At 40.3% G+C, this 27,962-nt stretch overlaps 1 protein-coding gene across 13 annotated transcripts in view; it reads left to right on the forward strand.

The window, feature by feature from the left end:
* RUFY3 (RUN and FYVE domain containing 3) overlaps positions 1-27,962 on the forward strand; it is a 125,222-nt gene that overhangs the window by 27,923 nt on the left and 69,337 nt on the right. For 9 of the 13 annotated variants that reach the window (XR_012476863.1, XM_074228396.1, XM_074228398.1 and 6 more), the window contains one exon: positions 13,564-13,617. The exons of the other annotated variants lie outside the window; for them this stretch is intronic. Coding sequence is in view for 8 of the 9 variants with exons in the window: in XM_074228396.1 (XP_074084497.1) it covers positions 13,564-13,617 (54 nt within the window). In the remaining variant the exon portion in view is untranslated. The remainder of the gene's footprint in view (positions 1-13,563; positions 13,618-27,962) is intronic. 13 annotated transcript variants of the gene reach the window in all.

Below are 27,962 nucleotides of genomic sequence, written 5' to 3' on the forward strand. Positions count from 1 at the left end.
TGAATAAAGTCACTGATGCTGGCACCAACCTCCCTATGTTGAGGTTCATGCAAAATCGATGTCATTTTTAACAGGTTATGTGATGATAGGTAATGGGATGCTCTTTAATAAATGGAGCTTCTGCTCACTATGAGCATGTCATGTCATATCGTGTGTGACCTATGTAGAAAGAGGAATGAAAGTGTGAATGAGAATAGTAAGCAGTGTCCCAAAGATTCCAATATGGTGGAAATCTTGGCACGTCTGACCAGTGAGGAACATGCAATATGTTTATGGTTTATGGTCAGGTCAGAGAATCATAGAATCAATAGTCAGGTAGTCTACATGTGATAATGGGGATGACCCCCTCCTACAGGGACAGGAAGCCAGAGGCTATTCGGGGGGGGGGGAAGCAACTCTATTAGAAAACTAGCTCTTCCTGATGTTTCTTTGGAATTTTCAGAAGATTTGCATTTCAACCTTGGATCCCATACTAATTGGGCAAATTTCAATAAACTACTTTCAGTTTTCTGAACTGACTTCCTTATTTTAAAATAGTTATTCTAGGTTTTTTCCTAGCCCAAATCTTAGGATTCTCAGAAAGTCAGTTTCTTGTTCTCAGTTTAATGAAGGAGTTTGAACAAATAAGCTGGAAAAGATGCATTAATTTGCTTCAATGTCTAACCATAGTTGCCTGCAACTTAATCGTAGAGTTGTTGGGAGAGAGAAGACTAGGAACTGAGGACTTAAACTCAGGCCTTACTTACTCTTGATCCATTATACTCTGGTTGATTCTTCCCCTTCTCCCTTTTCCTCCTCTCTCATCTTTTTCCTCATTCTTTATGAATTATAAACACTTAGATTTTCCAAGGAACTAAGACAATAAAATCACAACAAGATGTGTGAACAACCTAAGGACATGGGCCCCCTAGCCCCACCAGTCTCAAGCCCAAGGCTCAATATTAATAAGGAAGGATAGTATTTGAGCAGGCCAGGAAAGTTCTACTTGGTGAACTGGAGATTATAAATCATCCAGGGCAGGGGGGTGGGGCAGCTGGTTGGTGATGCCTAGAGGAAGAGATTAGTATTTTTAATAAGTAATATTTCATTGTTAATTTGCCACTTCCAACTCTGGTGTTGGTGACTTTTTGCCCCATCTAGTATAGTCAATGATGTGGCAATTCATTTTCCTACTTGTTGCATTCCAAATAAAGGGTATAAAATGGAAAATGCTTGCAGCCTAAAGTCGAGGATTTTTAAGGGCTTTTTCAGCCAGCGTCCACTTTGGTAACTCCTGACCCCTGTAAGGAACTGTTGTTTGATTGCCTTGGGTTATCCACCTCAAGTTAATAGCCAGTCAAGATTTGATTTGAATATCAATTAAAAAATAAAATTGTTATTTAGTTTCCAATTAAAAAAAAAGATTTGAATTAAGAAGTCCTGGCTCCATTCTCTTTTTCTGACTGGTGTTTGCACATGAACTCTCTAATTCACTATTACTGAAGTTCCCTGTTCTTAGCAAAGGAAGTGTGAAATCATCAGGATGACTTTGAACGTAGGAGTTGAATTTGTACTTAATAGGAAAAGTGAGTTTGTCGGGAGTAAAGATTTGCCGCTTTGTATACCATCTTGAGAATTAAGCAACAGTAATTTAATAAATGCCCACTCTGTAGATTGATTATGGTACTAGATATTCAGAATAATGATAATATCTAGCATTTCTATCACTCACCATGTGCCAGACCTGTGTCCACAACCACTCTAGCAGGTGTTTTTTTATGGCTGGTGAGTCATTTTTCAGTCATGTCTGACTTTTCTTGGCAAAGATACAAGAGTGATTTAGTCATTTCCTTCTTCAAATCATTTGACTTCAAGTGACTTGCTCAGGGTCCTACAGCCAGAACATGTTTGAGGGCAGATTTGAGCTCAGGTATCTTTCACTTCATTAGGGATCAAAAGTTAACAAACTGACACCCCACTTTGAAGATTTTCACATTCTTTTGTCAGAGAGGATGTATATACATATAAATAAATGCAAAACATGTAAAAAGTAAGGTAATTTTTTGCAAGGAAAAATCACTATCACTATGAGCATTTCATGTTGTATCATGTGTGACCTATGTAGAAAGGAATAAAAGTGTGAATGAGAATAGTAAGCTGATGGTTGGTGTTCTCTAAGGGATGGAAGGGATGGTATTATTCTTTAGGGGATGGTTGGTGATCTCTAAGGGATGCTATTATTCTTTAGAGGATGGTAGGTGTTCTCTAAAGGATGGTATTGTTCTTTAGGGGATGGTTGGTGTTCTCTAAGGGATGGTATTGTTCTTTAGGGGGTGGTTGGTGTTCTCTAAGGAATTATATTGTTCATTAGGGAATGGTGTTCTTTAGGGGATGGTTGGTGTTCTCTAAGGGATGGCTTGTTCTTTAGGAGATGGTGTTTTCTAAGGGATGGTCTCATTCTTTAGGGAGTGGTTGGTGTTCTCTAAGGGATAGTATTATTCTTTAGGGGATGGTATTGTTCTTTAGGGGATGGTTGGTGTTCTCTAAGGGATGGTATTGCTCATTAGGGGATGGTGTTCTTTAAGGGATGGTTGGTGTTCTCTAAGGGATGGTCTTGTTCATTAGGGGATGGTGTTCTTTAGGGGATGGTTGGTGTTTTCTAAGGGATGGTATTGTTCATTAGGGGATGGTGTTCTTTAAGGGATGGCTGGTGTTCTCTAAGGGATGGTCTTGTTCATTAGGGGATGGTGTTCTTTAGGGGATGGTTGGTGTTCTCTAAGGGATGGTATTGTTCATTAGGGGATGGTTGGTGTTCTCTAAGGGATGGTGTTGTTCATTAGGGGATGGTTGATGTTCTTTAAGGGTTGGATATCTAAGAGGTAGGAAGGGAATGCCTATCTGACCTTTCTTTGAATGCCCAAACTTAACACAGGGTCTGACAGGTAGTAGGCATTTAATAACTTGTTGACTAACCAGCATTGCATGGGAAAGCAGTTTGTGCAAGGACCTTGATTGTAGAGTGAGTCCATGGTGAGGTTGTAAGGTGGCCTCCTTAGTAGGTAGAAGCATAGCCCCAGGAGAAAGCCACAATTAAAAAAAAAAAAAACTAAGTGAATTGTTAAAGGAAATACTCAATGAGTAAAGCCATGGTGTCTGTATTCCTGTAGAACTTTCTTCAAGCTAAACACAATGCTTTGTCTTTGGGGATATGGTGTGGCTTGATTTACATGGGAAGGCTTGATTCTTGGTATTCCTACTCTCCTGGATGGGGAAACAGGCAGAGGAGTGACTTAGCTTGGTGAAAAAAGCTAAGTAGATTTTTAGCTTGCTCTTTGTTCCTTGGACTAGATTTTGGGAAAAAAAAAGACCTTAGGAATTTAAATCTAACTGTCTTAGTATTTCTTATTTAAAGAGAGGAAGAAGAAAAGGAATGGACAGTAGACAGAGCTTTATGATGCTTCACAATAGCTCAGGAATTTTGTATTTTGTGGGGGATGGTAGGGCTGGATCAAGTCACTTTTGTCTTTCCCCAAGTGTCCCAAGGTGAGTCTCAAGAACTGGAGAATGTCAAGGTCCCAGATCACTTTATCTCCAGTAAGAAGGGTTCTGATTCCAGCGTCCTAGCCCTTCTAATTACTGTCTCCAGACACCCCGCCCCCAGTGCCTTTGAGATGGAGGAAACCCCTCAATTCCTTAGCAGACCTGTTTGAGGGGCTGCGTTCTGTGTGTCTGCTGCTTTCATGGGAAGTCTCCAGCTGCTCCTCTGACTGTCCTTTAAGCCTCAGGTACAGAAGGGTTCTAGGAGGATCTCCACTCTCAAAATGACTTCAGGTGTACGTGTGTGTGTGTGTGTGTGTGTGTGTGTGTAAAACCTGGACCTGCCCATGGCCCCTTTCAGTCTTCAGCTGTGTGTGTCTTTGTGTATGTCTCTGTGTTTGTGTGTGTGTGTGTGTGTCTATGTGTGTGACTGTGTGTGTATGTCTTGCAGTTAAGTAGGTCACCCGTATTCATCAATGCCCCATCTTTGTCATAAGAGGCATTAACTTTCTCCTTAAAAGAAACTCCAAGACGGCTTCTCCACCTCTCTGGTTTTTATTAGATAGCCAAGAATGAGGCCACTTTATTCCCTGTGAGGTCCTTGAGCACTGGGCATGGTTTATTTCTGCCTCTGTGTCAGTGTATGATAGACATGCATATGCACAGGCTCACATGTGTGTACAGGTGTGCACCTGCTTGACTCCTGATTGATGAGGCAGGGGCCTGTGAATGAAAGGCACCTGCCTCCGCCCAGCCCACCCTTCAAGATGGCTCCCCCTCCCTCCTGCCATCTTCTTTGCTGAGAAGTGGTTTCATGTGAATGGTTTTTATGATGTCTCTTGAGTGTTCTTTTCCTCATTGCCCCTCCCCTCCTCATTGCCCCTCCCCTCTCCCATCCCAGAGCAGCCTCTGAAGGCAGTAGCTCCAGCCTTCCCCTCCATGAGGAGACATAAGTTCAGTTGTGGCTTCCTACCTTTCTTAGTTCTGTGACTGGTAAAGTAGGAGCAGTAAAAACAGGGTTTGTGGCAAGGATCAAATGAGATAATATTTGCAGACCTTAAAGCCCTGTGTGAATTTTAGCATTGTTATTTTTAATTTTTAAATTTTTTTTTTTGGCAAGGCAAATGGGGTTAAAGTGGCTTGCCCAAGGCCACACAGCTAGGTAATTATTAAGTGTCTGAGGCTGGATTTCAACTCAAGTACTCCTAACTCCAGGACCGGTGCTCTATCCACTGTGCCACCTAGCTGCCCCAAATTTTTAAATTTAAATTACTTTTTTCCAATTACATGTAAAAATACTCCTTTCTTCTTTCCACTCTCCCTTTCCTGAGAAAGCAGTTTGATATTGAATTTACATGAACAGTCATGGGAAACACATTTCCACATTGAGCTCATTACTATTGTTATCAATATTATTGTTACCCTTATTATTTAGGATATAGCTGAGAAACATGCATGGAAAGAGAAAAGGATGGAGTTTTTGTAGTTGTCCTTTTTCTTGTATTTTACTTGAATTTGCTGGAAACTCGTGAGGGCCAATGTAATTTGTTTTGGCAGAGTAGCTAAAATGCTGTCCTTGCGATCAGGAAAAGCTAACTCCGGAGCTTGTTGGGCAACCTGGTGCAAATCCTTTCAGCTTCCTCATTCCTAAGCTGGTACTGGAGGTTCTTGGCTCATAGCATTCTTACGAATGCCAAATGAAATGGTGCGTGTAGAATGCTTTGAAAATTAAAGTTTTTTTTAATAAATAACAAAATAATGTATGGGACAGGTAAGTAGCATGGTGGGGAGAATGCTGAATCAAGTGAGAATGACTCTTTCCTGACTTCAGATCTAGCCTTCGTAGCAGGGCAAGTCCCTTTGTCCTGTTTGCCTTGGTTTCCTCATCTGTAAAATTAGCTGGAAGAAGAAAGGGCAAATCACGCTAATATCTTTGCCAAGAAAATACCAAATGGGGTTCACATGACCAAACAACAAAAATAATGTATGTAGAATCCTTTGTAAAACCAGGAGCTATATAGGTCATGTTCTCCCTGTCTCCCTGCTTCCATCGTTATTGAATAGGGTAATCATCCTCCAGGGGACCCCACTTTTAGTCTTTGGGTTTTTGCCAGTGTTCTTTTAGAGAGTCACCACATTTGTAATTAAAACCAGAATTTTCCAAAGAATGTTTTTGTAGTCATTTTCCTTAAAAAGACGGTTCCATTCAGTAGCTGTCAGTGTGTCTCTCAGTTTCATCCTTCTGTAAACATGACTGGAAGAGGGACAGCTTGTGTGTCACAGATAGTTTAGTTTTGCAGAGACATTTGTTCCTCTTTCCCAGTTGCCTGGAGACTCCCTTAAAGGAGGGAACTCCTAGAATAGCCCTCAGCTCCTTTTTTTTTTAGAAAAGTTGGTCATAGGTCAAGGTTGACCCCTTGGCTGTCCCCTCGTCCAGCCCCCTCCATTTACAGATAAGGACACTGAGGCCTAGGAAGTTGAGTGACTTGTCCAAAGTCACACACTTAGCCAGTGGATTGCAATTCATTTCTTATATATCAGAACCCAGAACTTAAATGACTGCCCATTTCTGTTGAGGTAGGAGCAGCCCAAAGAGTATGGGTGCTCTAACAGGGAATCCACTCAATTCTTAGGGACTTCCCTCTCTTTTATACACTCTCTTCTTATATCCTGATCCAGACAGGATAAATTGGAGATAGTTTTAGAAGGAGGACACTAAGATTAAAGAGGCCTGAGAAAGGCCTCTTGTGAAGGTAGGGTTTGAGTGATGACTTGAAGGAAGCCAGGAAAAGGAGGCCTCCCAGGCATGAGAGGGACAGCCAGGGGAAATACGATTAGATGCAGAGATGGAAAGTCTGAGAAACAGCAAGGAGGGGCAGCTAGGTGGCTCAGTGGATAGAGCATTGGCCTTGGAGTCAGGAGTACCTGAGTTCAAATCTGGCCTCAGACACTTAATAATTACCTAGCTGTGTGGCCTTGGGCAAGTCACTTAACCCCACTTCCTTGCAAAAAAACCAAAACAAAACAGAGAAACAGCAAGGAGCTGGGTGTCACTGACTCTTAAGAGTTTATAGATGAAAGGTATTAAAAGGGACTCAGGTTATGAAGGCCAAACACAGATGGTTAAATTGGTTCCTGGAGATAATTGGGAGCACTGGAGTTTCATGAGTAAGATGTTGACATGGTCGCTTGAAGGATGGGTTTGGAAGGTGGACCAGAGATGGAGTGAGTCTTGAGGAGGAATTCTGAGCAACAGGCTGTTTAAATTCTGAAATAATGAGGGCAGTTGGCACTGGCAGGAAGAAGGGGACATATGCAGGAGATGTTGGGAAAGTGGAATGAGCAGGATTTGCCCACTGATTGGATGTAGAATGGGGGTAGAGGTTGGCAGCTGGCTTGTAAGCCTGTGTGATCAGGAGGATGGTGCTACCCTCTATGCTAGCAGGGAAGTTAGAGGAAAAGGGTTGGGAAATGTAAGTTGAATTTTGGACGTTTTTTAAAAGGTGATTATGAGAATATTGAAGATTAGGGTGTTTTCAAATACTCTAAACAGTGAGAAACAAGAGTTAGAGCTGGATCATCCTCTCAAGATGATTTTGACACTCATCAGCATAGAGTTGATAACTGAATCCATGGGAACTGATGAGCTCTCCAAGTGAAATAGTATGCAAGGAGGAGCCAGGGCTGTACCCGAGGGAACAGCTTTGGTTGGTGGGAGTGACCTGTATGAAGATTCAGCCCATAAATATTGATTGGATAGCAATGGATGCTCCCTTCCCTGTCAGAAAGAGGAAAAGAACAGCCTTGAACCTCAATTGGGTATTACCTTGATTTAAAAATGAAAGACTGTTTTTATGTTTGACAGGTTTTTTGTCTCTTTGTTCTCCTGTTTCCCTCCTCACAACTGCTGCTTCATTTCCCCTCCCTGGTTATGTTACGCATCACTGGCATCGTTTTGAACATACAGCTGTTATAGATGTTAATGTTATTTATGATGCCTTTATGTTTTCCTTTGGTGTTAATAGAGTTGGGTTTTTTTCACCCTGTGAACTGTGACCTGTAGTAGCCATATTTGTGGGGAAATTGAATTTAGGGACCTCCAGATCTGATTATTGGAGTATACTCATCGAAAATTCATTTAATTACTCAGTGGGGAGCATTTTCTGATCTTAATGTTGGGAGAAGCCCCAAAGGAAGAAAATAGGTTTTGTCCCCACCTGCCACCAAGACAAATGATTTCAAACTGTGAAAGGAACCTTGATTAAGTCCACATATTTTACAGAATTCTTCTGTCCTACTAGCAAGGTGGAGCAGCAGAGAGAGCTCCAGGCCTGGAGGCAGGAGGACCTAAGTTCATATCCAGCCTCAGACCCACTAAGCTGTGTGGCCCTGGGCAAGTCATCTGCTTGCCTCAGTTTCCTCTTGGGAGGATCAGATAATTGTAAAGAGCTTAGCACTGTGCCTGTAATGCTTTATTTTATTTCTATGATACATTTGATGTATAATTATTGTTAGTAATTCATGAGTGTTAAAGTCCTTCTGAGTGATGGCAGACCAAAAAGCCAGTTCAAGCCTCAAGGCACTTACAGGATAATGGGGATGCCAGTTCACAAAAGGCAGCTGGGGTTGGTGGGATCCATACTTGATTCAGGAGCCCCAGGTAAAACAGCCAGGTGAAAATGAGGAGATGTGTAAACTGAGCTTTCTCCCAAAATGGAGGTGAGGCATGCATGTGCCCCCTTGCCCCCCCAATCCAAGAGGAGGGGAGGGAGGAGGTGGAGTCTCAAGGTTAGTGAGTCAAATTCATCTGTGTCTCTGAACCTCAGTTTATTCACTTATAAATTGGGAGTGATAATTGCATCTACCTCTCAGGATCAAATGAGAGAATAATTATTAAAGTCCTTAGCACAAAGCAGGAGCTCAATAAATGCTGTTTCCTCCCCCATTTTTTTTCTAGAATCTGTAAGGAAAGGGTAGGAGGAAAAATTAAGTGCTTCCTACTAACTAGCCTATTGAGTCTTCATTAAGAGGATATAGCTCATAGCTCTCAGGTTGGAGGGAGGCTTGTTCTGGACCAGCCCCTTTCTTTTATGGCTGAGGAAAAGTCCCAGGACATCCAAGGGACTTGATTAAGATCACTCAGGTTGTAAGGGTCATGGGTTTGTCAGTGAATAGCATGGCTCAGACGCTGCTAAAACCTGGAGATACAAAGCAAGGCAAAAGACAACCCCTGCCCTTGTGGAGCTTACAGTCTAGTTGGGAGGACAGCATGCCAACAGTCATTCTCAAAAAAGTTATATGCACTACACTGTAATGAGCAGAGAAGAGGCATGAGAATTCAAGAGGATTGGGAAGAGCCTCCTGTAGAAGGTGGAATTGGAGCTGAGGCTTGAAAATGGAGACCAGGGAGGGCCTCATGGTGATCTCCATTTAGTCCTTGTGAAATTGAATTTCTCTTTGAACCCCAATACAGTTCTTAGGTAGATTCAGCCCAGACAGACTCTGGCCTGTCATTATCTTTTAGAATCTTGACCTTTCTCCAGCTGGCTAGCTATCCAGTTTTGTGCCAGCTGAAAGTTCTGTGTGTTTGCCATTGATGTCTTTGTCATTATTAAAAATTTTAAGTGACCCAGGACCAAGCCTGATCCCTTAGGTCTCCTGGAGATTTCCTTCCAAGTCAACACGGACCTATTACTGACCTCTGTTTCAGCTAGCTCACAATTCACCTGTCATATCTCTTCAGCTCCAGAGGGCCATAGAAGAGATTAAGTGCTTGGCTAAAGTCTAGGTAAACTATATAGTAGTCCCTTAATTTGTTAGTTTTCTGACCCTGTCAGAAGAAGGAAATTAGGTGTTTCTCATATTCCTGGTTCTTTGGACCACCAAAAATATATATTTCTTCCTTAGGATCCATGAGGATCACAAGGGGCACCAGTACCATTGACACAGAATTGTCTGACTAGCCATGGCACTGATACAACCTAAGTCAACTTAGCTCTATCCCGAGGATATCCATCTTGACTGTGTTGTTAACCTTTTTTTCCTTTCTTTTTTTTTTAATTTTATTTAAGGCAATGGGATTAAGTGGCTTGCCCAGGGTAACACAGCTAGGTAATTATTAAGTGTCTGAGGTCACATTTGAACTCAGGTCCTCCTGGTGCTCTATCGACTATGCCACCTAGTTGCCTCCTCTTATCTTCTTAAGGGGCTTTCCTCATTTACACTTACCTACAATGGGGGGGAAAAAAGCTCTGTTCCTCCCCCTATTTTTAAATTACCCATTGCTTTTTAAAAATGTTTTGGTTTTTGCAAGGTTTGGGGGTTAAGTGGCTTGCCCAAGGCCACACAGCTAGGTCATTATTAAGTGTCTGAGGTCGGATTTGAACCCAGGTCCGGTGCTTTATCCACTGCGCCACCTAGCCGCCCCATATAATAATTTCTTAAAAAGTTTATGAAGTTTAAGTTAGATAGATAGAGAAGCTAGTCTCATTGCCAGGGAGTCCTGGGTTCAAGTTCTGCCTAGGCCACGTCCTGACTGTGACCCTTGACTACTTACTCTCTGAAGCCACAGTCCCGCAGACAGCATTAATACCAAGACTTGGAGAGAAAGGGCAGCCTTCATCTCTGGGGGGGGATTTTTACTCATTGGGCCTTTCTAGGGCCAATGAAACCATAGGTCTGTTCCTCTTCCCCCTCCCCCCAAAAGGCTAAAACTAGTTAGAAAGGTAATTGGTCTGCTAAAACCATTGTCTTCTTAAATGATGTTTTAATTATTTCCCATTGTTTCTCCCTCCTTCTCTTACCTGCCCTCAGAGAGAGTTGGCCAGATAGACGTTTTGTAGTAAATAGTCCTTTTCTTATTATCCCTTAAGATTTCAGGGGATGCATACTAAGCATCCCTCCCCCAACCATTGGGGAAATGTTAGTGGGTGATTTCACACTCTGAGGAGAGCCACCACAGTTCCTCACACACCAGGCCTCACAGGACCCAACTGGCCATGCAGCAGGCATTGCTGATGGGCCTTCTATGGGTCAGCCACCCTGGGGTTCGAAAAAATCATTCTCCAACCTCCAGGACCCTGCATGCTCTGGGGGAGACAGAAGGCCAGATGTAGAAGTAGCCACAGATCGGAAACTACAAGATATTGGGCTGCCGGTGGGGGGGGGGGGGGGGGGATCTAGCAAGTGCAGGAATTAGCCAGATCTTCACCTGGAAGGTGAGAACTGAGTTAGACATTGCAGAGCCCAGGGATTCCAGGAAGGAGAGGTGGCATGGATTAGGGTGGGAGGGTCCACCCCCTATGCTCTCATGGAGATGGGCCATAGGCCTCCAGAGATCCTGAAGGGCAATCAGGTAGGGGCCAGGACAGACAGAGGACTCTATTTGACCTAGACCCACTTGGAAGTCTCTGGAAAAGGAGCGACATGTTCAGACTTGGACTTTGGCAGTAGGAGTGGGCAAGGAGCCTGTTGATTCTTGTAACATCCCAAGGAGGAGCCACAGAAGAAGGGCAGGAAGGAACCAGCAGGACTGTGGCTGCAGAGAAATACCTTGTCTTGGGAGAGACTGAAAACTGGGGTTGAGATTCCATTCTTGTGTCCTGCCTAAGAAGCCAGGGGTTCAGGGAGCATGGCAGTCACACACGCCTTCGTAGACGTGCATGTGAGATGCTCCTGGTCTGAGTGCTTTCTGAAGGACTGTGTCCTGACCTTACTCCATTTGAATCCAAATTTAGAATTTATTTTCTTACTCTCTAGAATACCTGGATCCTTGTTCTAAGGGTCTCTGGATAGAGGCTTCCAGGTACCCCCCCTGCTTCCGGATTAGTTAAAGGTTTGGGTGCCACACCTGGATCCATTGGTCTGGTGTGTGCCTTCCCTGTGACCTACACTCACACCCTGAAAAGTTAAGTGACTCATCTAGGATCATAGCGCCAGTTGCTCTCAGTAAGAGGCTCATTATCTGATTAAAATAACCCCAGATTCCCTATTTATACAATTCCCCTAAAAGAGGGGGATTCTTGCTGAATTCAAGAGTTATGACTCTCTGTCCCCCAAGGCTGGTACTTGAGTTAGACTCATATCCTTGTTTGTTTTAAGTGATTTGTTAAAAAATGATACTTTTGGGGGCGGCTAGGTGGCCTAGTGGATAAAGCACCAGCCTTGGAGTCAGGAGTACCTCCAGTCTCAGACACTTAATAATTACCTAGCTGTGTGGCCTTGGGCAAGCCACTTAACCCCATTTGCCTTGCAAAAACCTAAAAAAAAAATGATACTTTGAGGTCTTTCCTTCTTCCATTTACCTTCATGTCCAGATATGTCCCTTTCCCAATCCCTTTAGCAAAAAAAAAAAGGTTTAAAAGAAAGGAAACTTGATCAAAGTATCTGCTGAGTGACAAGACATGGTCGGCTCCATTCCTGGCGCAAGAGCCCCGGCTTGGCCAGTATTGGAGAAGGGTTTCCTTCCCCTTTTTTAAAGCCTTTATTTTCTATTTCTTATTCTAGAAACTTCCCCTTTGTTCTGAGGAAATCTGTAAAAACAAAATTCATGATGTTCAAGACCAGAGTATGTGGCCTTTGAGAATTAACAGGTCATTTTTGTGGTGGTAGATAGTGGTAGATTCTTTTACATTCCAGAAGTGATTGAAAACCAGGAACTAGGGATGCCAAACTTACTTTATTTTGAGAACATCTTTTACTCTTTACTGGTTTGCTTTGTAATCCCTATAAATTTTGTTTTATGTATTTAAACATATATGCCAGAAAACCCAAAAGTCTTAGTGAGAGTCTTTAATCTTAGCAAGATTCAAGCTGCACTAAGACTTTGGGGACATTCAGCATTTTTGATCTATTTACATATATTTTGTACATTTCTCCATTATCTCAGAACAGGTCTATAGGATTTCTCAGGCAGCTGGAAGAGTATGAACAGCAGAATTCGGAGTCAGGAAGACCTGAGTTTGACTGTTGCTTCCTAGCAGTGAGGTCCTGAGCATGTTACTTAACCTCTGTTTGCCTCAGTTTCCTTTGCTATGAAATGGGATAATTATTATTATCTCTACCTCCCAGGGTTGTTGTAAGAATCAAATGAGATAAATTGCCAAGCTCATGGTACAGTGAGCAGAGAAAGTAGCTATTGTATTATTTTAGATTTTGGTGGCAAATAAACAATTTTCCTGTATTTAGAACTATTCATTTGTGGCACTGAACACTTCGTAGGCCAAAGTAGGAAGAAGAGAGAGAGAGAGAGAGAGAGAGAGAGAGAGAGACTTTCTAACCTTAATCCAAAAAGATTGTTCTTTGATTATAAGAAAATTGTAAATTAAGGAAGGGAAGAAAATCAACATTTATATAGAAGCTACAGTAAGCACTTTTAAAGTATCTACAAATATTTGTAAATAAATCTATATTTATAAATAAATATTAATATAGAATATTATAAAGTAGACCGATTGATGATAAAGCCTGTTCATTGCTTCTAAAACATGCAGTCTTTTCTTTGGTACTGTTTTTATTTGGAATGGTCAGAAGGGGGAAAGATGTGTGGGTTTTGGGGAGGGGGATGGTTATGGGTTTCCCATTTTCCATTGTTGGACCCAAGCACCAAAGCTCCATTGCCCATGTTTTTTACTTCCCTGGTATAACTGAGAGGGATAAAGATTGAAAGTAGTTAGCTCTCCTATGCTTCTAAATGAATAGGAACAATATTAAACCAAACTCCGTTTTCCATTTTGATTTTTCTTGTTAGGAGAAATATGCAATCTTTCTTTTGTTGACCCTTGAATTAAAAATGTTTATCTCAGACACAGAATTTATAGTTCTAATAACCTGAATTGCTAGATCTGACTTCCTAAATTAAGCTCTCAGCCCTTTGTAAGACAGTGGCTAATTGGGGGAATAGATTGAATTTTGAGCCCTCAGAATCTTCCAGTTTGTTTTCAGTTTCAGGCTTTGATTTTTTTTTTCTTTCTTTAAAGCAATTTTCTTTGGATCCCAGCTTGCATGACATTTTATCTTTCTTTTCCTTTCTTTTTGCCGTTTGCAAAGACTCTTGGGAGGATTTGACAGAGTTGGTGGAGCAAATACGTGGCGATCCAGAAGGTGCGTGCCACAGCCAACATCTTTCAGCTGTTGTTTTCATTTCTAGTGAGGGGCGTCGCTCACCTCAGGTGTTGCTTCCAGTGGCAGTGGAGCTGTTTGCGCTCACGCCGGCGTGATTGGGTCACAGGGTTCCCACCTCACCTGTCCAGTCTTGTCTTTGGGCTCCAAGAGAGGCCTTAAGGCCCATGGGAAGTGTCTCTGAGTATTTGCCCAAATCCCTTCTTAAAAGGGGGCAACTTCTGAAACCTAGCATGAAGCTCCCTCCCCCCCTCCAATTTTTCTCTGGCCCTTTTCTCCTCAGACTGGACTCACCTGTGTGACTTGGGGGAAGTCACTTTGTAAAATGAGGTTGGACCAGGTAGCTTCTGGAGCTTCCTTCCAGCTGCAATCCTAATTTGCAAATTTATTCATCATCCGAGTGAAAATCATGTTTTTTTATCAATTTATGTGCAGCATCCCGAAATGGTGAGATAAGTAGTAACTATACAAAGACAGGATGGGAGAGGGAATTTGACATTTGGAAAGCTTATTCAGGGACACTCAAAACACCTTGCCTATCTTGAAATTTCATTTCCATGTTGATGCTAAGAGTTGCAGAGAAACAAGATAGCCTGGAGTTCAGCTCCACCTTCACTGGTTATGAAAAGCTCAGTCTGCCCTGGCAGCCTTGGCTCTAAAGATGCCCAGCGCCCATCCTCTGCTCCAATCAAGCTGGTCTTCTCACCCGTGCAGCGGCCATGCCCGTCATTTGTCTTGTGTGTGCTGTCTGCCCCGTCCGGCATGCCTCCCTGTCGCCTTCCCCTATCCACATTCCCTCCATCCTTCAAGCCTCTGCCCCAGGTCCATGACCATCATTAAGGTGTCTCTCCCTATTCTAGGAGCAAGACCTGAGTTCAAATTCTGATTCAGAAACTTTAGCTCCATCACCCTGGGCAAACCATTCAGTCATTCCTTGCCTCAGTTTCCTCATCTGTGAAATCTGCCTCAAAGATTATTATGAATATCAAATGAAACGGTATGCACATGGTGTATGGAGAGAGTGCCAGACCTGGAGTGGGAAGACAAATATTCCTAAGTTCAAATCTGACCTTAGATACTTGATAGGCATGTGACCCTGGACAGGTCACTTCACTCTATTTGCCTCAATTTCCTCATTTGTAAAATGAGCTGGAGAAGGAAATGGCAAATCATTCCATTATCCTTAACCAAGAAAACCCCAGTGGGAACACAGTGAGTCAAACATAACTGAAACAAAAGAGCAGTAAGTCATTTTTTTATATTATTACTACTACCTCACTATGGAGTATTATTTTCTAGTTTCACACGTCTCCTCCTCTAGATGGTCAGCTGCCATGTTGATGCTTCTCCGTGTCCATAGTATTGACCTCTCCACTGCTTAACCACTTGGTCACCAATGGGCAGATTAGCTCCAGAGAGCACTTGGCTGAACCTCCCATCTAATCCCAGTTGACCAAAGGGCCTCCATTCTACCTCTTCATTTGTGTCGGAAACTTTTGATATATCTTTTCTCTTGAAAGCTGTGATTTATGAAATGTTTAATTGACAAGATACTATGTTTCATAAAGGTGATTTAGGATAGAGTGACTAATTTTTTTGATCAGTTTAATCTCTTGTTTTAATTTAATAAACAATGTGACCAAAAAGGCTTTCATGGAAAAAGTTTAAAAAAAATGACTCTCTAAAAGCCAAAAGGATATATCTAAATGTTAACCATTGTTGGAAACTTTTTTCTTACTTTTCATCTCAGGCAAAGGTCATTGCAAGTAAAATCAGCAAAGTAGGTGGCATGGCATGAGATATATAGTAGGAGAAATTCTGGATTTGGAAGTTCTAGGTCCTCCCTTAAACCATTCCTTAGTTATATGATCTTGGGCAAGTAGTTTAACTGCTTTGGGACTCTCTTTCTCTCTAAAAAAAAAAAAAAAATGGGAGATGGACTAGATAACTTCATAGACTTTTAGCGTTAGAAGGGACATCGGTCAATGACCATCTAGTCCAACCCATACACAGGAGTCCTGACAATAATAACCAATAAGTGATCAGCCAGCCTCTGCTTGCAAATCCACCATCTTTCCTTTTTAAAAAAATTAATTTTCTTTGATTAACAAGCATTTATTTCTCCTTTCTTCCTCTACCAACTAAACAAAGGGGGAAAAATTCACCTAACAAAAATACGTAGTCAAGCAACACAAATTTTCACATTACATGTCTATTCTATATCTTAAGTCCTATCACCTCTTTTTTTATAGCAATTCTTTTTATGGTAGCAAAGATTTGGAAATTAAAGGGATGTCCATCAATTGGGGAATAACTGAATAAATTGTGGCATATGAATATGAATATGATGAAATACTATTATTCCATAAGACAGGATGATTTTCAGAACAACTTGGAAAGACTTTACAGAAACTGAAATTTCTTAAGTTTACATAAGTGAGCAGAACCCTAACATTGACACAGTAACAGCAACATTGTGTGATGATCTGTTATAGTAGACTTAGCTCTTCTCAGCAATGTATCACCTCTCTTTTAAGGAGGTCAAGTAGCAAGCTTCATTGTTAGACTTCTGGAATTCTATTTTGTCATTTCAATGATCACCTCCTTTCAAGGTTGCTCTAGCCTAAATTTCTCTTTTTAAGACTTCATTACTCCTAATTCTGTCTCTTCTGGCCCAGCAGGAGACGCTCAAGTTCTTTTTTCACAAGAGAGCCCTTCAGAACTTTGTAGGCAGCTTTCATGTGTCCCATCCCCCCAACTCTTCTCTCCTCCATACTCAATAGCCCCAGTTCCTTTAGCCTACAAGGGTAGGGCATGGACTCAAGGCCGTATTCTTAGACTGAAGACACAACTCTGGGTGCCACCTGTCCAGGTCAAGAATAAGCACGAATGTCACCTTCCTTTTCTGAACATTAGGCCAGCCCCTGTTAATGTTGCATGGTGACGCACTTGAGTTTGCTGTTCACATTAAAATCCCCAAACTGTTTGCCAGAGAACTGCCTGTCTAACCCTATCTGCCTCAACTTGTACTAGCCAAATTAAAATTTTTAATGCCCATCTATATATAGCCTTTTGAATATTACATAGTCCTATTGAATTTCATCTTAGTGGATTCTGTCCAGTGCCCTGACTGTCAGTATGTCAGCTTTCCACCTTTGTGTCACCTCAGCATTTAATGAACACAGTATCCTTGCCTTTTTCTAAGTCACAGATTATAAAGAATGCAAAGCAAAGTACAAAGTAATCCACTAAAGACCTGCCAAGTTAACAATGACCCATTAATGGTGACATTTTTGGGACTGGCTATCCAACCAGCTCTAAATCCATTTTATGGTGTTATTGTTTAGCCCACAACTCTCCATCTTCTTCACAAGAATAATATGAGGTATTTTCAAATGCTTTGCAAAAATCTAAGCAAACTATCCACAGATTTACCCTCTTCTACTGATTTAGTAATCCTGTCCAAAAACCAAACCCAAAACAATGAGGTTTGTCTACCCATTTTTTAAAATTGAATTTTATTTTCATGTCTACATTCTCTCCTTTCCTCTTCTTCCTCCTTCCCACCAATTGACAAAGCAAGACAAACAAAATCCCACTTAAAATTTGTATAGTTAAACAAAATATGGCATGTGTGACCCATTCTTGATGAAACCCATGGCGTTATTGAAGCTCAGATTCTTTTGTCTTTTGATAACTTTTTGATAACTTTATTCTTGTTATAAAACTTGTTCTAAAACAAGTAAATTATAGTCGAGCAAAAGAAAATCAGAAATTGTCTGTGTCTGACAAGTATATCTAATGTGCATCACCACTCTGTCACCTATCAAGAGGAGGGGGAAGCGAGTTGACCAATGGATTGATATGTTTCTTTAAAAGTTATTTTCCTTTGTAGCCTTGTACTTATGTTAATGGTTTTCTTGTTTGTACTCAGTTCACTCTGCATTGCTTTGTAAAAATCTTCCCAGATTTCTTTGAATCCATGTCTTTCATCATTTTGCATGGCACAATAATATAATTATATTCATTTCAGTTTTTACTGCATTTACTACAGTTTGTTTAACCTTTCCCTAATAGATGGACCCCCATATTTTTTCCTGTTCTATATATAACAGAAAATACTGCTATAAATATTTTATTCCCATGGATTCTTAATGCCTTCATTATCTTTGGGATATAGACTTAGAAGCAGTACAGGGTATGCACATTTTAGTGATTTTGGGGGTGTAGTTCTAAAATGTTTTTGTAAATGTTTTTATACTATCAACATTATATTAGGGTGCCTGTCACCCCAGAGGTCCTCCAACAAGTTCTGTTTTTTGTTTTTATCATATTTACTAATCTGATAGCATCAGATCAGATTTGTTTTAATTTGCGTTTCTTTTGTTAGTGATTTAGATCTTTTTAAAAATTTATTATCGCTAGTTTGCCCTTATGAGAATTGCTTTTTTATGTTCCTTATTTATATTCTTATGTCTTTTAGCTCTTGTTCTTGTGCATTTAAATCAATTCCTTTATCAGAGAAACTTGCCAGAAATATTTTTCCCATGTTTAGTTTCCCTTTTAATTCTTAACTATTGATTTAGTTATATAATTCAAAGCAGGATATGTTATCTTTTTTGATCCTCTCTATTATTTATTTGGTCAAGAACTCTCTTCAGTCTGTCTTTGTGAAAGATATATTTTGATTTGACCTTTTATTTCTAGTTTCTTTATGATAAGACCTTTTATTTCTAGGTCACGTATTCCTTTGGAGCTTCTTGTGGTATATGATGTGATCTGTTGACTGCTTTCCCAGTTTCCCAGCACATTTTGTCAAAAAGTCATTCTTTACCTACTGGTGCCCCAAGGTATACTACAGTATATCTACAAAGTCCTGCTCTCTTCTCTTCTCAGGATATGATGACCTTTGGGTCTTGGAAAACTATATTTAGTGGAAACTAGACTCCGGCAGGCTCTACCATTCTGTGAAGGCTTTGTGTATGTCCCTGATAATAGACCAGATCTGTTTCCTGAGGACATCCTACAAAGAAGCACATCTCCAGTTGGCTAGTCAGTTGATAAATTTTTCTTGACCACAGCAACCAATGAAACAAAAAGAAATATTTTTAACCTTTGTCTTGTGTGGCTTTGGGCCACATGTCCTTTGACCTCTACAAATATGATGGTATTATGGCATCTGGGGGCAGAGGATGATATGAGTCACATGGTTGTTAGATGATCAGTAAAATTCAATTTGATTTTTGGTACTCTAAAGGTGAGATCTCTGATCTATGACCAACAAGGGGGACTTTTTCTGGAGGGGCCAAATCATATCCATCTTGTTAGTAATAAAACTAGTGTAAAGAAAGAATTTGTCGCTAGGTACTTGAAGATTCTCATATACTCTTTGGAGAAGCAAAAGATTTGGCAGAGTGGATTTTATTAAATCCCCAGAAGTGCACAAGAAACAACATTTCATGAAATATTTGATAATCACTCATTTTCTACAAGTTACTTTCATATTTTTCTCTGTGTAGTATGGTGAATCCACTACAGTTAGATCCTAATACGATAGTCCAGTTGTACTTAAAACGGTCGAAAGGGAACAAAGATTGGAAGAGTAGCTAGATAATACCAAGTCTATATATGGAGAAGTTCAAAGCTAGAGGTGATCAAATTAAAGGGGATTTAAGGGGCTGATTAAAAAAAATAGAAGAGGAGAGAAAGATATCAAAGACATCAAAAAACCTTGAACCTAATTTTATTTTATTTTTTTATTAAAGATTTTATTTATTTTGAGTTTTACAATTTTCTCCCTAATCTTACTCCCTCCCCCACCCCCCACAGAAGGTGATCTGCCAGTCTTTATGTTGTTTCCATGGTACACATCCATCCAAATTGAATGTGATGAGAGAGAAATAATATCATTAAGGAAGAAACATAAAGTATAAGAGATAGCAAGATCAGACAATAAGATATCGGGTTTTTTCCCTTGAATTAAAGGTAATAGTCCTTGGTCTTTGTTCAAGCTTCACAGTTCTTTCTCTGGATACAGATGGCATTCTCCTTGATTGTTGCACTGATGAAATGAGCAAGTCCATCAAGGTTGATCATTGCCCCCATGTTGCTGTTAGGGTGTACAGTGTTTTTCTGGTTCTGCTCATCTCACTCAGCATCAGTTCATGCAAAGCCCTCCAGGCTTCCCTGAATTCCCATCCCTTCTGGTTTCTAATAGAACAATAGTGTTCCATGACATACATATACCACTGTTTGCTAAGCCATTCCCCAATTGAAGGACATTTACTTGATTTCCAATTCTTTTTTTTTGTTTTGTTTTTCCTTTGTTTTTTAGGTTTTTGCAAGGCAATGGGGTTAAGTGGATTGCCCAAGGCCACACAGCTAGGTCATTATTAAGTGTCTGAGACCAGATTTGAACCCAAGTACTCCTGACTCCAGGGCAGGTGCTTTATCCACTGCGCCACCTAGCCACCCAGTTTCCAATTCTTTGCCACCACAAATAGGGCTGCTTTGAATATTTTTGTACAAGTGATGTTTTTATCCTTTTTCACATCATCTCTTCAGGGTATAGACCCAGTAGTGGTATTCTTGATCAAAGGGTATGCACAAATTTCTCTCCAGAAAAGTTGGATGAGTTCACAGCTCCACCAAAAATGTAAGTGTCTCAGATTTCCCACAATCCTTCCAGCAATGATCATTATCCTTTCTGGTTGTTTTTGCCAGTCTGAGAGGTGTGAGGTGGTACCTCAGAGAAGCTTTAATTTTTATTTCTCTAATAATAATGATTTAGAACAATTTTTCATATGACTGTAGATTGCTTTGATCTCCTCACCTGTAAATTGCTTTTGCATATCCTTTGACCATTTGTCAGTTGGGGAATGGCTTTTTAAAAAATATATATATATTGACTCAGTTTTCTGTATATTTTAGAAATGAGTCCTTTGTCAGCAACATTAGTTGTAGAGATTGTTTTCCCAATTTACTACATTTCTTTTGATCTTGGTTACAGTGGGTTTTTTTCTGTGCAAAAGCATTTTAATTTAATGTAATTGAAATCATCTACTTTGTTTTTAGTGATGTTCTCCATCTCTTCCTTAGTCATAAACTGCTCCCCTTTCCATAGATCTGACAGGTAAACTATTCCTTGATCTTCTAGTTTGCTTATAGTATTGTTTTTTTATATCTAAATCCTGTAACCATTTGGATCTTATCTTGGTATAGGGTGTGAAGTGTTGGTCCTAATCTAAGTTTCTTCCATACTAACTTCCAGTTTTCCCAGCAGTTTTTATCAAAGAGTGAGTTTTTATCCCAATAGCTGTACTCTTTGGGTTTTATCAAATAGCAGATTACTATAATCATTTCCTGTTATTGCACCTGGTCCACCACTCTATTTCTTAGCCAATACCAGACAGTTTTGATGACTGATGCTTTATAATATAATTTTTAGATCAGGTAGGGCTAAGCTACCTTCTTTTGTACTTTTTTCATTAAATTCCTGGATATTCTTGACTTTTTATTTCTCCATATGAATTTACTTACAACTTTTTCTAATTCATTAAAGTAATGTTTTGGAATTTTGATTGGTAGAGAACTAAATAGGTAGTTTAGTTTTAGTAGAATTGTCATTTTTATTATATTAGCTCTACCTATCCATGAGCAGTTGATATTTGCCCAGTTATTTAAATCTGATTTAATTTGTGTGAGAAGTGTTTTATAATTGTTTTCTAAAAGTTTCTGAGTCTGCCTTGGCAAATAGACTTCCAGGTATTTTATATTGTCTGAGGTTGAACCTAATTTTAAAAATGTGATCAAGAGAACAGTAACAATTCCTGACTTGTACCTCCTTTCCTACACAATGTGTTGCACATGGGGCAGTGATGGGTGAGAGCTATCTGAAGCCTAGAGCCAGGAAGGAACTTTAACTCAGAGGAACCATTGTATGTTGGGGAGAGGAGAGGCCTGGCTTACTTGCTAACTCTTGCTTATTCCTGATGTTCCTAGCAGTACTTTTTGTTTTGTTTTGGTTTTGGTTTTGTAAGACAATGGGGTTAAGTGACTTTCCCAAGGTCACACAGCTAGGTAATTATTAAATGTCTGATTGGATTTGAATTCAGATCCTCCTGACTCTAGGGTGGGTGCTCTATCCACTGAGCCACCTAGATGCCCCCCAGGAGCACTTTTAAAGGAGGGTGTCACTTTCCTATATTCATCCTCTGATTCCCTGGTCTTGCTTCAGTATTAGAAACATTTCTTATCATTCTCATAGCAAGAAAGAAGATGGTGCTAGGAGAGAGAAAGGAAGGCTTGAGCATATTGGAAGAACCCTTTGGTGACCTGGGCAGGTACTGACAAGAGAGTCTCAGAGTTTGGACAGGTCTTAGGTAGATGGTCGTCTGCCTCTTTGAAGAATATTCTGGAAATGATGAAATCCAAGATCAGTTTGAGTTTTTTGAGCACCTGCTACTGCATGTGATTGCTTCCAAGTCTTTAGTAGTCAATATGTTCCACTGATCAGCCTTCCTGCGCTTTGAAAAATAGAAAGTTAATCCCTTGGTAGTTTTGATGAGGTCTGCTTTGTAATGTAATTTGATATCTGGTACTGTTATATCTTTTTCTTTGCCTCTGTTTGCATGATTTATTTTTTACATCTTTCTACAGTTGAGTTTTGTTGCTATCTTCTTTAATTTTAGAGTAATCCTATGTAGTTTGTCTTGCAGAATCTAGAAATTAATTTAAATGGTAGTATTATTTTTATTTGTCAGCTAGATGGCACAGTGGCTAGAGCATAGGATCTAGAGTCAAGAAAACTTCAGACACTAGCAATGTGACCCTGGGCAAGTCACTTCACCCTTCTTGCTTCATTTTCCTCATTGGCAAAATGAGCTGGAGGAGGCAATGGCAAACCACTCCAGTATCTTTGCCCCCCAAAAAAAAGAAAATCCAAATGGGATCACAAAGAAGTAGACACAACTGGAAAGGAGCAGAAAATTATTTTTATTATATTGACTTAGCCCAGCTATGAGCAATGAAATCTTTTTGATTATTTGTTTATATTTTTATAAAGAATATTCTTTATGTCTTGCTTTACATTTTCTTGCCACTGTCACTATGGCTAAGCTATTCTTTTCTTTGATCCTCAGACTTGTATTTTTGGCACAGTCACTCTCTTCTTCTAGATTTACCCACCATGGCATTTTTTCATGTTGTCTACAATTTCCTGCTATTTTCCACCTCAATTTCTGGATTGAGGCCTTGTACCAGAACCAGTTGCTACCCCTTTCTTGTTCAGATCTGGTTGGGCCTTGGTTCCTTTGAAATCTGAATTCTGGTTGCCATTGCAGTTCTGCATATGGTGGCTGGGACTAGGCCAGGCCCACTCTTCACCTGGGGCTGGTTGCTGCCTTCTCTCCTGTTGCCCCATGAAGGGTGTTGACCTCATTAGGTCTCAGACTCCTTTTTGAGTAGTACCCAACAGGGAGTTGATGCCATCATCTCAGTTGTTGTAGATTGTAGTGGTCTCAGACCTCCCGCAAAGGTCTGAGGATAGATTGGAGGAGCCTACTGCTATTATTCTTTGGTTTTCTAGATTATTGTTTTTGTTGTTGTTGTTGTTGTTGTTGTTGTTGTTGTTTTGGGTTTTTGTAAGGCAATGGAGTTAAGTGACTTGCCCAAGGTCACACAGCTAGGTAATTATTAAGTCTCTGAGGCTGGATTTGAACCCAGGTCCTCTTGACTCCAGGGCCTGTGCTCTATCTACTACTTTGAAAAAATAGAAAGTTAATCCCCTATCTGCCACCTAGCAGCCCCAGGGTATCTTTTCTATCTTTGCTGCAGTGTTTCTGGGAGTGCTAACTAACTCTTCTACACCTTTACTCACTGGTATTTCAACTCAAAAGATGAAGCCTCTTTTTCATGAACCAGATGATCCAAACCAAGCTCACAGGTAGAATCTTTTCTCAGCATTTTTCTGAAAATTGCGACATGCACCCTTTTCCAATTTTGTGCTTTCTCTCCTTTTTGCACAATCTTTCAAATATTAGTAACTTAACCATCACAGCCCCTAGTTCTTTAGGCCCCAAAGATGGAATTCATCTGGGCCAGGTGACTTGGATTCATCCTCTTATCTTGGGTATCCGCTCCAATTTTAGTCATTTCTGTCTTGTCATCTTACCCAACAGAGAGAAAAACTAAAATTCCTGAGCAGCTCTGCCTTCTCTGTTTTACATTATCTTCCCATCCACTCCAGACAATGATCTTATCCTTTTGTTGAGCCTCCTTTTTATGTCAATATAACCAAAAGCCACTTTTTGTTACCCTTATCTTCTCTTACTAGCTCATTCTGTTCTTTGACATTTCTGATAATATTTTTACAGGATCTGATTATTTGGACTTGCTTCTATATTTTGGATGTATTTTTGAAATATGTTATTTATTTTGAATTTTACTATTTTCCCCTACCCCTCACAGAAGGCAGTCTGTTAGTCTTCACATTGTTTCCATGGTATACAAAGATCTAAGTTGAATGCGATGAGAGAGAAATCATATCCTTAAGGAAAAAAAATAAAATATGAGAAATAGCAAAATTATGTAATAAGATAATTTTTTTTTAATTAAAGGTCTTAGGTCTTTGTTCAAACTCCACGATTCTTTATCTGGATGCAGATGGTATTCTCTATCCCAGCTACCCCAAAATTGTGCCTGATTGTTGCACTATTGGAATAAGCAAGTCCATCAAGTTTGGTAATCGACCCCCATGTTGCTGTTAGGGTTTACAGTGTTCTTCTGGTTCTACTCATCTCACTGGGCATCAGTTCTGCAAATCCTTCCAGGCTTCCCTGAATTCCCATGCCTCCTGATTTCTAATAAAACAATAGTGTTTTGGATGTAATTTTTTAGAATCTTAAGTTAGTTGATGAGTTCATGATGATTTTTCATCAGTCTTTTTTTCTTTTGAGTAAAATTGTCTTCTTCCTATGTCTTTAGAATTTCATTCTAGAGTACCTTCCATCCCTCCTAGGTTGACTTCCTTGTTGAGTATTAGTTTTTTTGGATCCTACCTTTCTTTTGAAACCTTTGTGATATACTGTCTCTGAATTAAGGGTGCTTATCTATTGTCATGGCTTAGGAGTGATCCCTTCCTGGGGTTCCCATCATTTCTACCCCAGCAGTCTATTTCTCTTTGTTTGTAAGAATCCAATCTTGACCAGAATTTCCCCTTTTATTTCCTCTTGCCTTTTGAGGTGATAGTGCATAGAGCACCAAGCCTGGAGTCAGGAACACTCATTTTCCAAGTTCAGCCTCTTACTAGCTGTGTGTGTGTGTGTGTGTGTGTGTGTGACTTGGGCAAGTCATTTAACTACCTCAGTTTCCTCATTTGTAAAATAAATGGAAGAAGGAAATGGAAAACTACTCTGGTTTCTTTGTTAAGGAAACCCTAAATGGGGTCATGAGAAGTTGGACACAATTGAAATAACTCAGCAACAACCTTTTGATGGCACTAAGACAAGTCAAAATATGATCTGCTTGTTAACTCAAAGAAAATTCAGCAAAATATCTGGATAAATGAAACCTCCTATCCCTACTTAATCTAAAATCTGTGCCACGTTCTTCTTCTATTCATTCTTTCTTTTCCAGGCAGCCTGGAGTATATATCACTTTTGTTCCTTCCCCCATGACCTTTACCCAAATCCTCTCCACCGTTTTCTCAATCAAGATTTCCTACCATGGGTCACCCATCATTACAGTTTCATGTCAACTATAATATAATGTGATCTGTTTCCCAAGGTAGCTTCTGTCTCCTTCATCCAGTGGTCCTTCATTATCCTCCTCTTCCAAACTTTGGGTTCCTTCTCATCCCTGTGAAGGGGATGTAGTGTAGGTTTGCTGACTGTTGCAAGATCCATAATTATATTTTTTCCATTCAATAGCCCAGATTCTCAGCAAGAAGAATTGCATAAGGTAATTCTTGAATGTCAAGGGACCAAGACAAATAACAGGTGCCACCAATGAGCAATAATCCATGGCAGGAGAGTCTGAAAGGATCAGTTGGCAAGGAAATAGGAGGCAAGGGACTGGGCAGATTGAAAACTGAGACCATTAATTGGGGGGGGGGAATAGACCTTCATATACCCTGCCGCCCCTACCCCTAATTTTGTTTTACTTTGCTGGATTACATATACCCTTCCGCCTCCAAGCCACTAATACTAGGAGGTTAAAATTGCCTCCTTGTATTTGGTCTTCTAGGTTTTGTTGTTGCTGTTGATGCTCTAAATTTGAGTATTTGACATTTGAGGCCAAAGCCCTTATTTTACTGACTATCTGAATTTTTTTCTCCTGTGAACTTGGCTCCTTGCTGTTCTTCCTTCACTGAGGCCCCTCTTTTTTGCTATCTAGGTCAGTTTTTCCCCCTCCCTCCTTTTTAGTTAAAAACCTTTTTCATTATTATACGATACCTGGCAAATAAGGACTCTTGTGCTGTTTCTGGCCAAGAATCTGTCATCTCTACTCTTTTTTTCTTTATCTTTTTTTTTAAGGTTTTTGCAAGGCAAATGGGGTTAAGTGGCTTGCCCAAGGCCACATAGCTAGGTGATTATTAAGTGTCTGAGACCAGATTTGAACCCAGGTACTCCTGACTCCAGGGCCAGTGCTTTATCTACTATGCCACCTAGCTGCCCCATCTCTATTCTTAATTTAAAAAAAATTCATGATTTTGCCAGCCCACATGAGCATTTCCTTATACAAATTACTGAAAAAGGTAGCCAAATGAACAGAGATCTGCTGCCTTGGAAGCAGGAAGACCTGAGTTCAAATCCAGCCTTACACAATTTACTAACTGAGTCACCCGAGGCAAGTCACTTAACCCCTGTTTGCCTCAGTTGATGTTTTTGGAGGGCATAGCACTTCCACTGAAGGAGGACCCTCAGCACAGCCATCACAGACATTTTCTCTATATTGTGTCCTCCCTGGAAACCACATGTTCCTTTAGATCTCATCTGCCCTGACACTCACCCCTCATCTCTCCCCTCCACCCCTGAGCTCTTGTGATTACAGGGCACTCAGAGATCAAACTATGGCCACTTCCACTAGAGAAGTCTTTCCAAGCCATCTCATGTGAATACTCCTTGGGTCCATCCATCCATCCTCCTGTTCTAAATTTACCTAATTTTATTCTCAGCTGTCAATTTAGGAAGCATGAGAGATCTTGTCAAATTCTATGTAAAAATCTATGTCATTTCTAGAATATTCTCTTGTTCTATTTGTTTCATAATCTCTATCTTACCCTGCTTGCTGATGCTCAGAGCACTCCCCACTATGAAGCAGATATGGACCTGTGGCTTCCCAATTGTGACCATCCATGAAGAGGAAAGTATATATATATATATATATATATATATATATATCATTGTAACATGAAATGATCATACCCCATTCTGACTCTCCCAGACTGAATCCCATCTACCTGGTGAGATACAAAAACAAAAATCTTCATTACCAGCATAATTGTTGACAGTAATTTTTGATTCACCAGATAGCTACGTTCCCATTAATGGGAGCAGGAATTAGCAATTTTATCCATTTAAACTAATAATCTTCACCAAGTCTAGAGAGAGTAGACCTTCCACCTCTTCCAGTTCAGTTTTTTTTTTTTTTTTAGGTTTTTGCAAGGCAAATGGGGTTCAGTGGCTTGCCCAAGGCCACACAGCTAGGTCATTATTAAGTGTCTGAGACCAGATTTGAACCCAGGTACTCCTGACTCCAGGGCCAGTGCTTTATCCACTGTGCCACCTAGCTGCCCCCCAGTTCAGTTTTAAGCCAACTCTTAAAACCACTTCCCCCTTTCACTTCCAAAGCAAGATTTCAGAAGAGGAAGATGCCATGATATATAGTGAAAAAAGAATGGGTTCTCTTTTCTCCTTTCTGGCCTTTGGTTTACTCATTTGAGATATAAGAGAGGTGGTCTAGAGGACCCCCCCCCCAATTTATAATCCTATAATTATTTTTAATAATCACAAAAAGTTTGGGGTCTTCTCAGATAGGAGGGGAGATAATATTTAAAACCTTAGTAGGTGCTGTTTTGGATAATGTTTAGTGACTTGTAAATGTGTAAGTGATTAACTTTTATCAATGTACCATCTAGTTCCGAAGGGGGAGGAATACTTGACCATAGTTTGTTTTGAACTTGAAAGCTTAACCTGTTTGATTTAATACAAAGAGAATTAGGTTTATAGAGCATGACATCAAAATAACACATATCTGTAGAAAACCCTTCAATGGGGCAGCATGTTCTGATCTAGGAGCCCCCAGTCCCTCTGCTTTGAACTTTTGAA

Source organism: Macrotis lagotis, chromosome 3 (assembly GCF_037893015.1).
Source record: "Macrotis lagotis isolate mMagLag1 chromosome 3, bilby.v1.9.chrom.fasta, whole genome shotgun sequence".
Classification (NCBI taxonomy): Eukaryota; Metazoa; Chordata; class Mammalia; order Peramelemorphia; family Peramelidae; genus Macrotis; species Macrotis lagotis.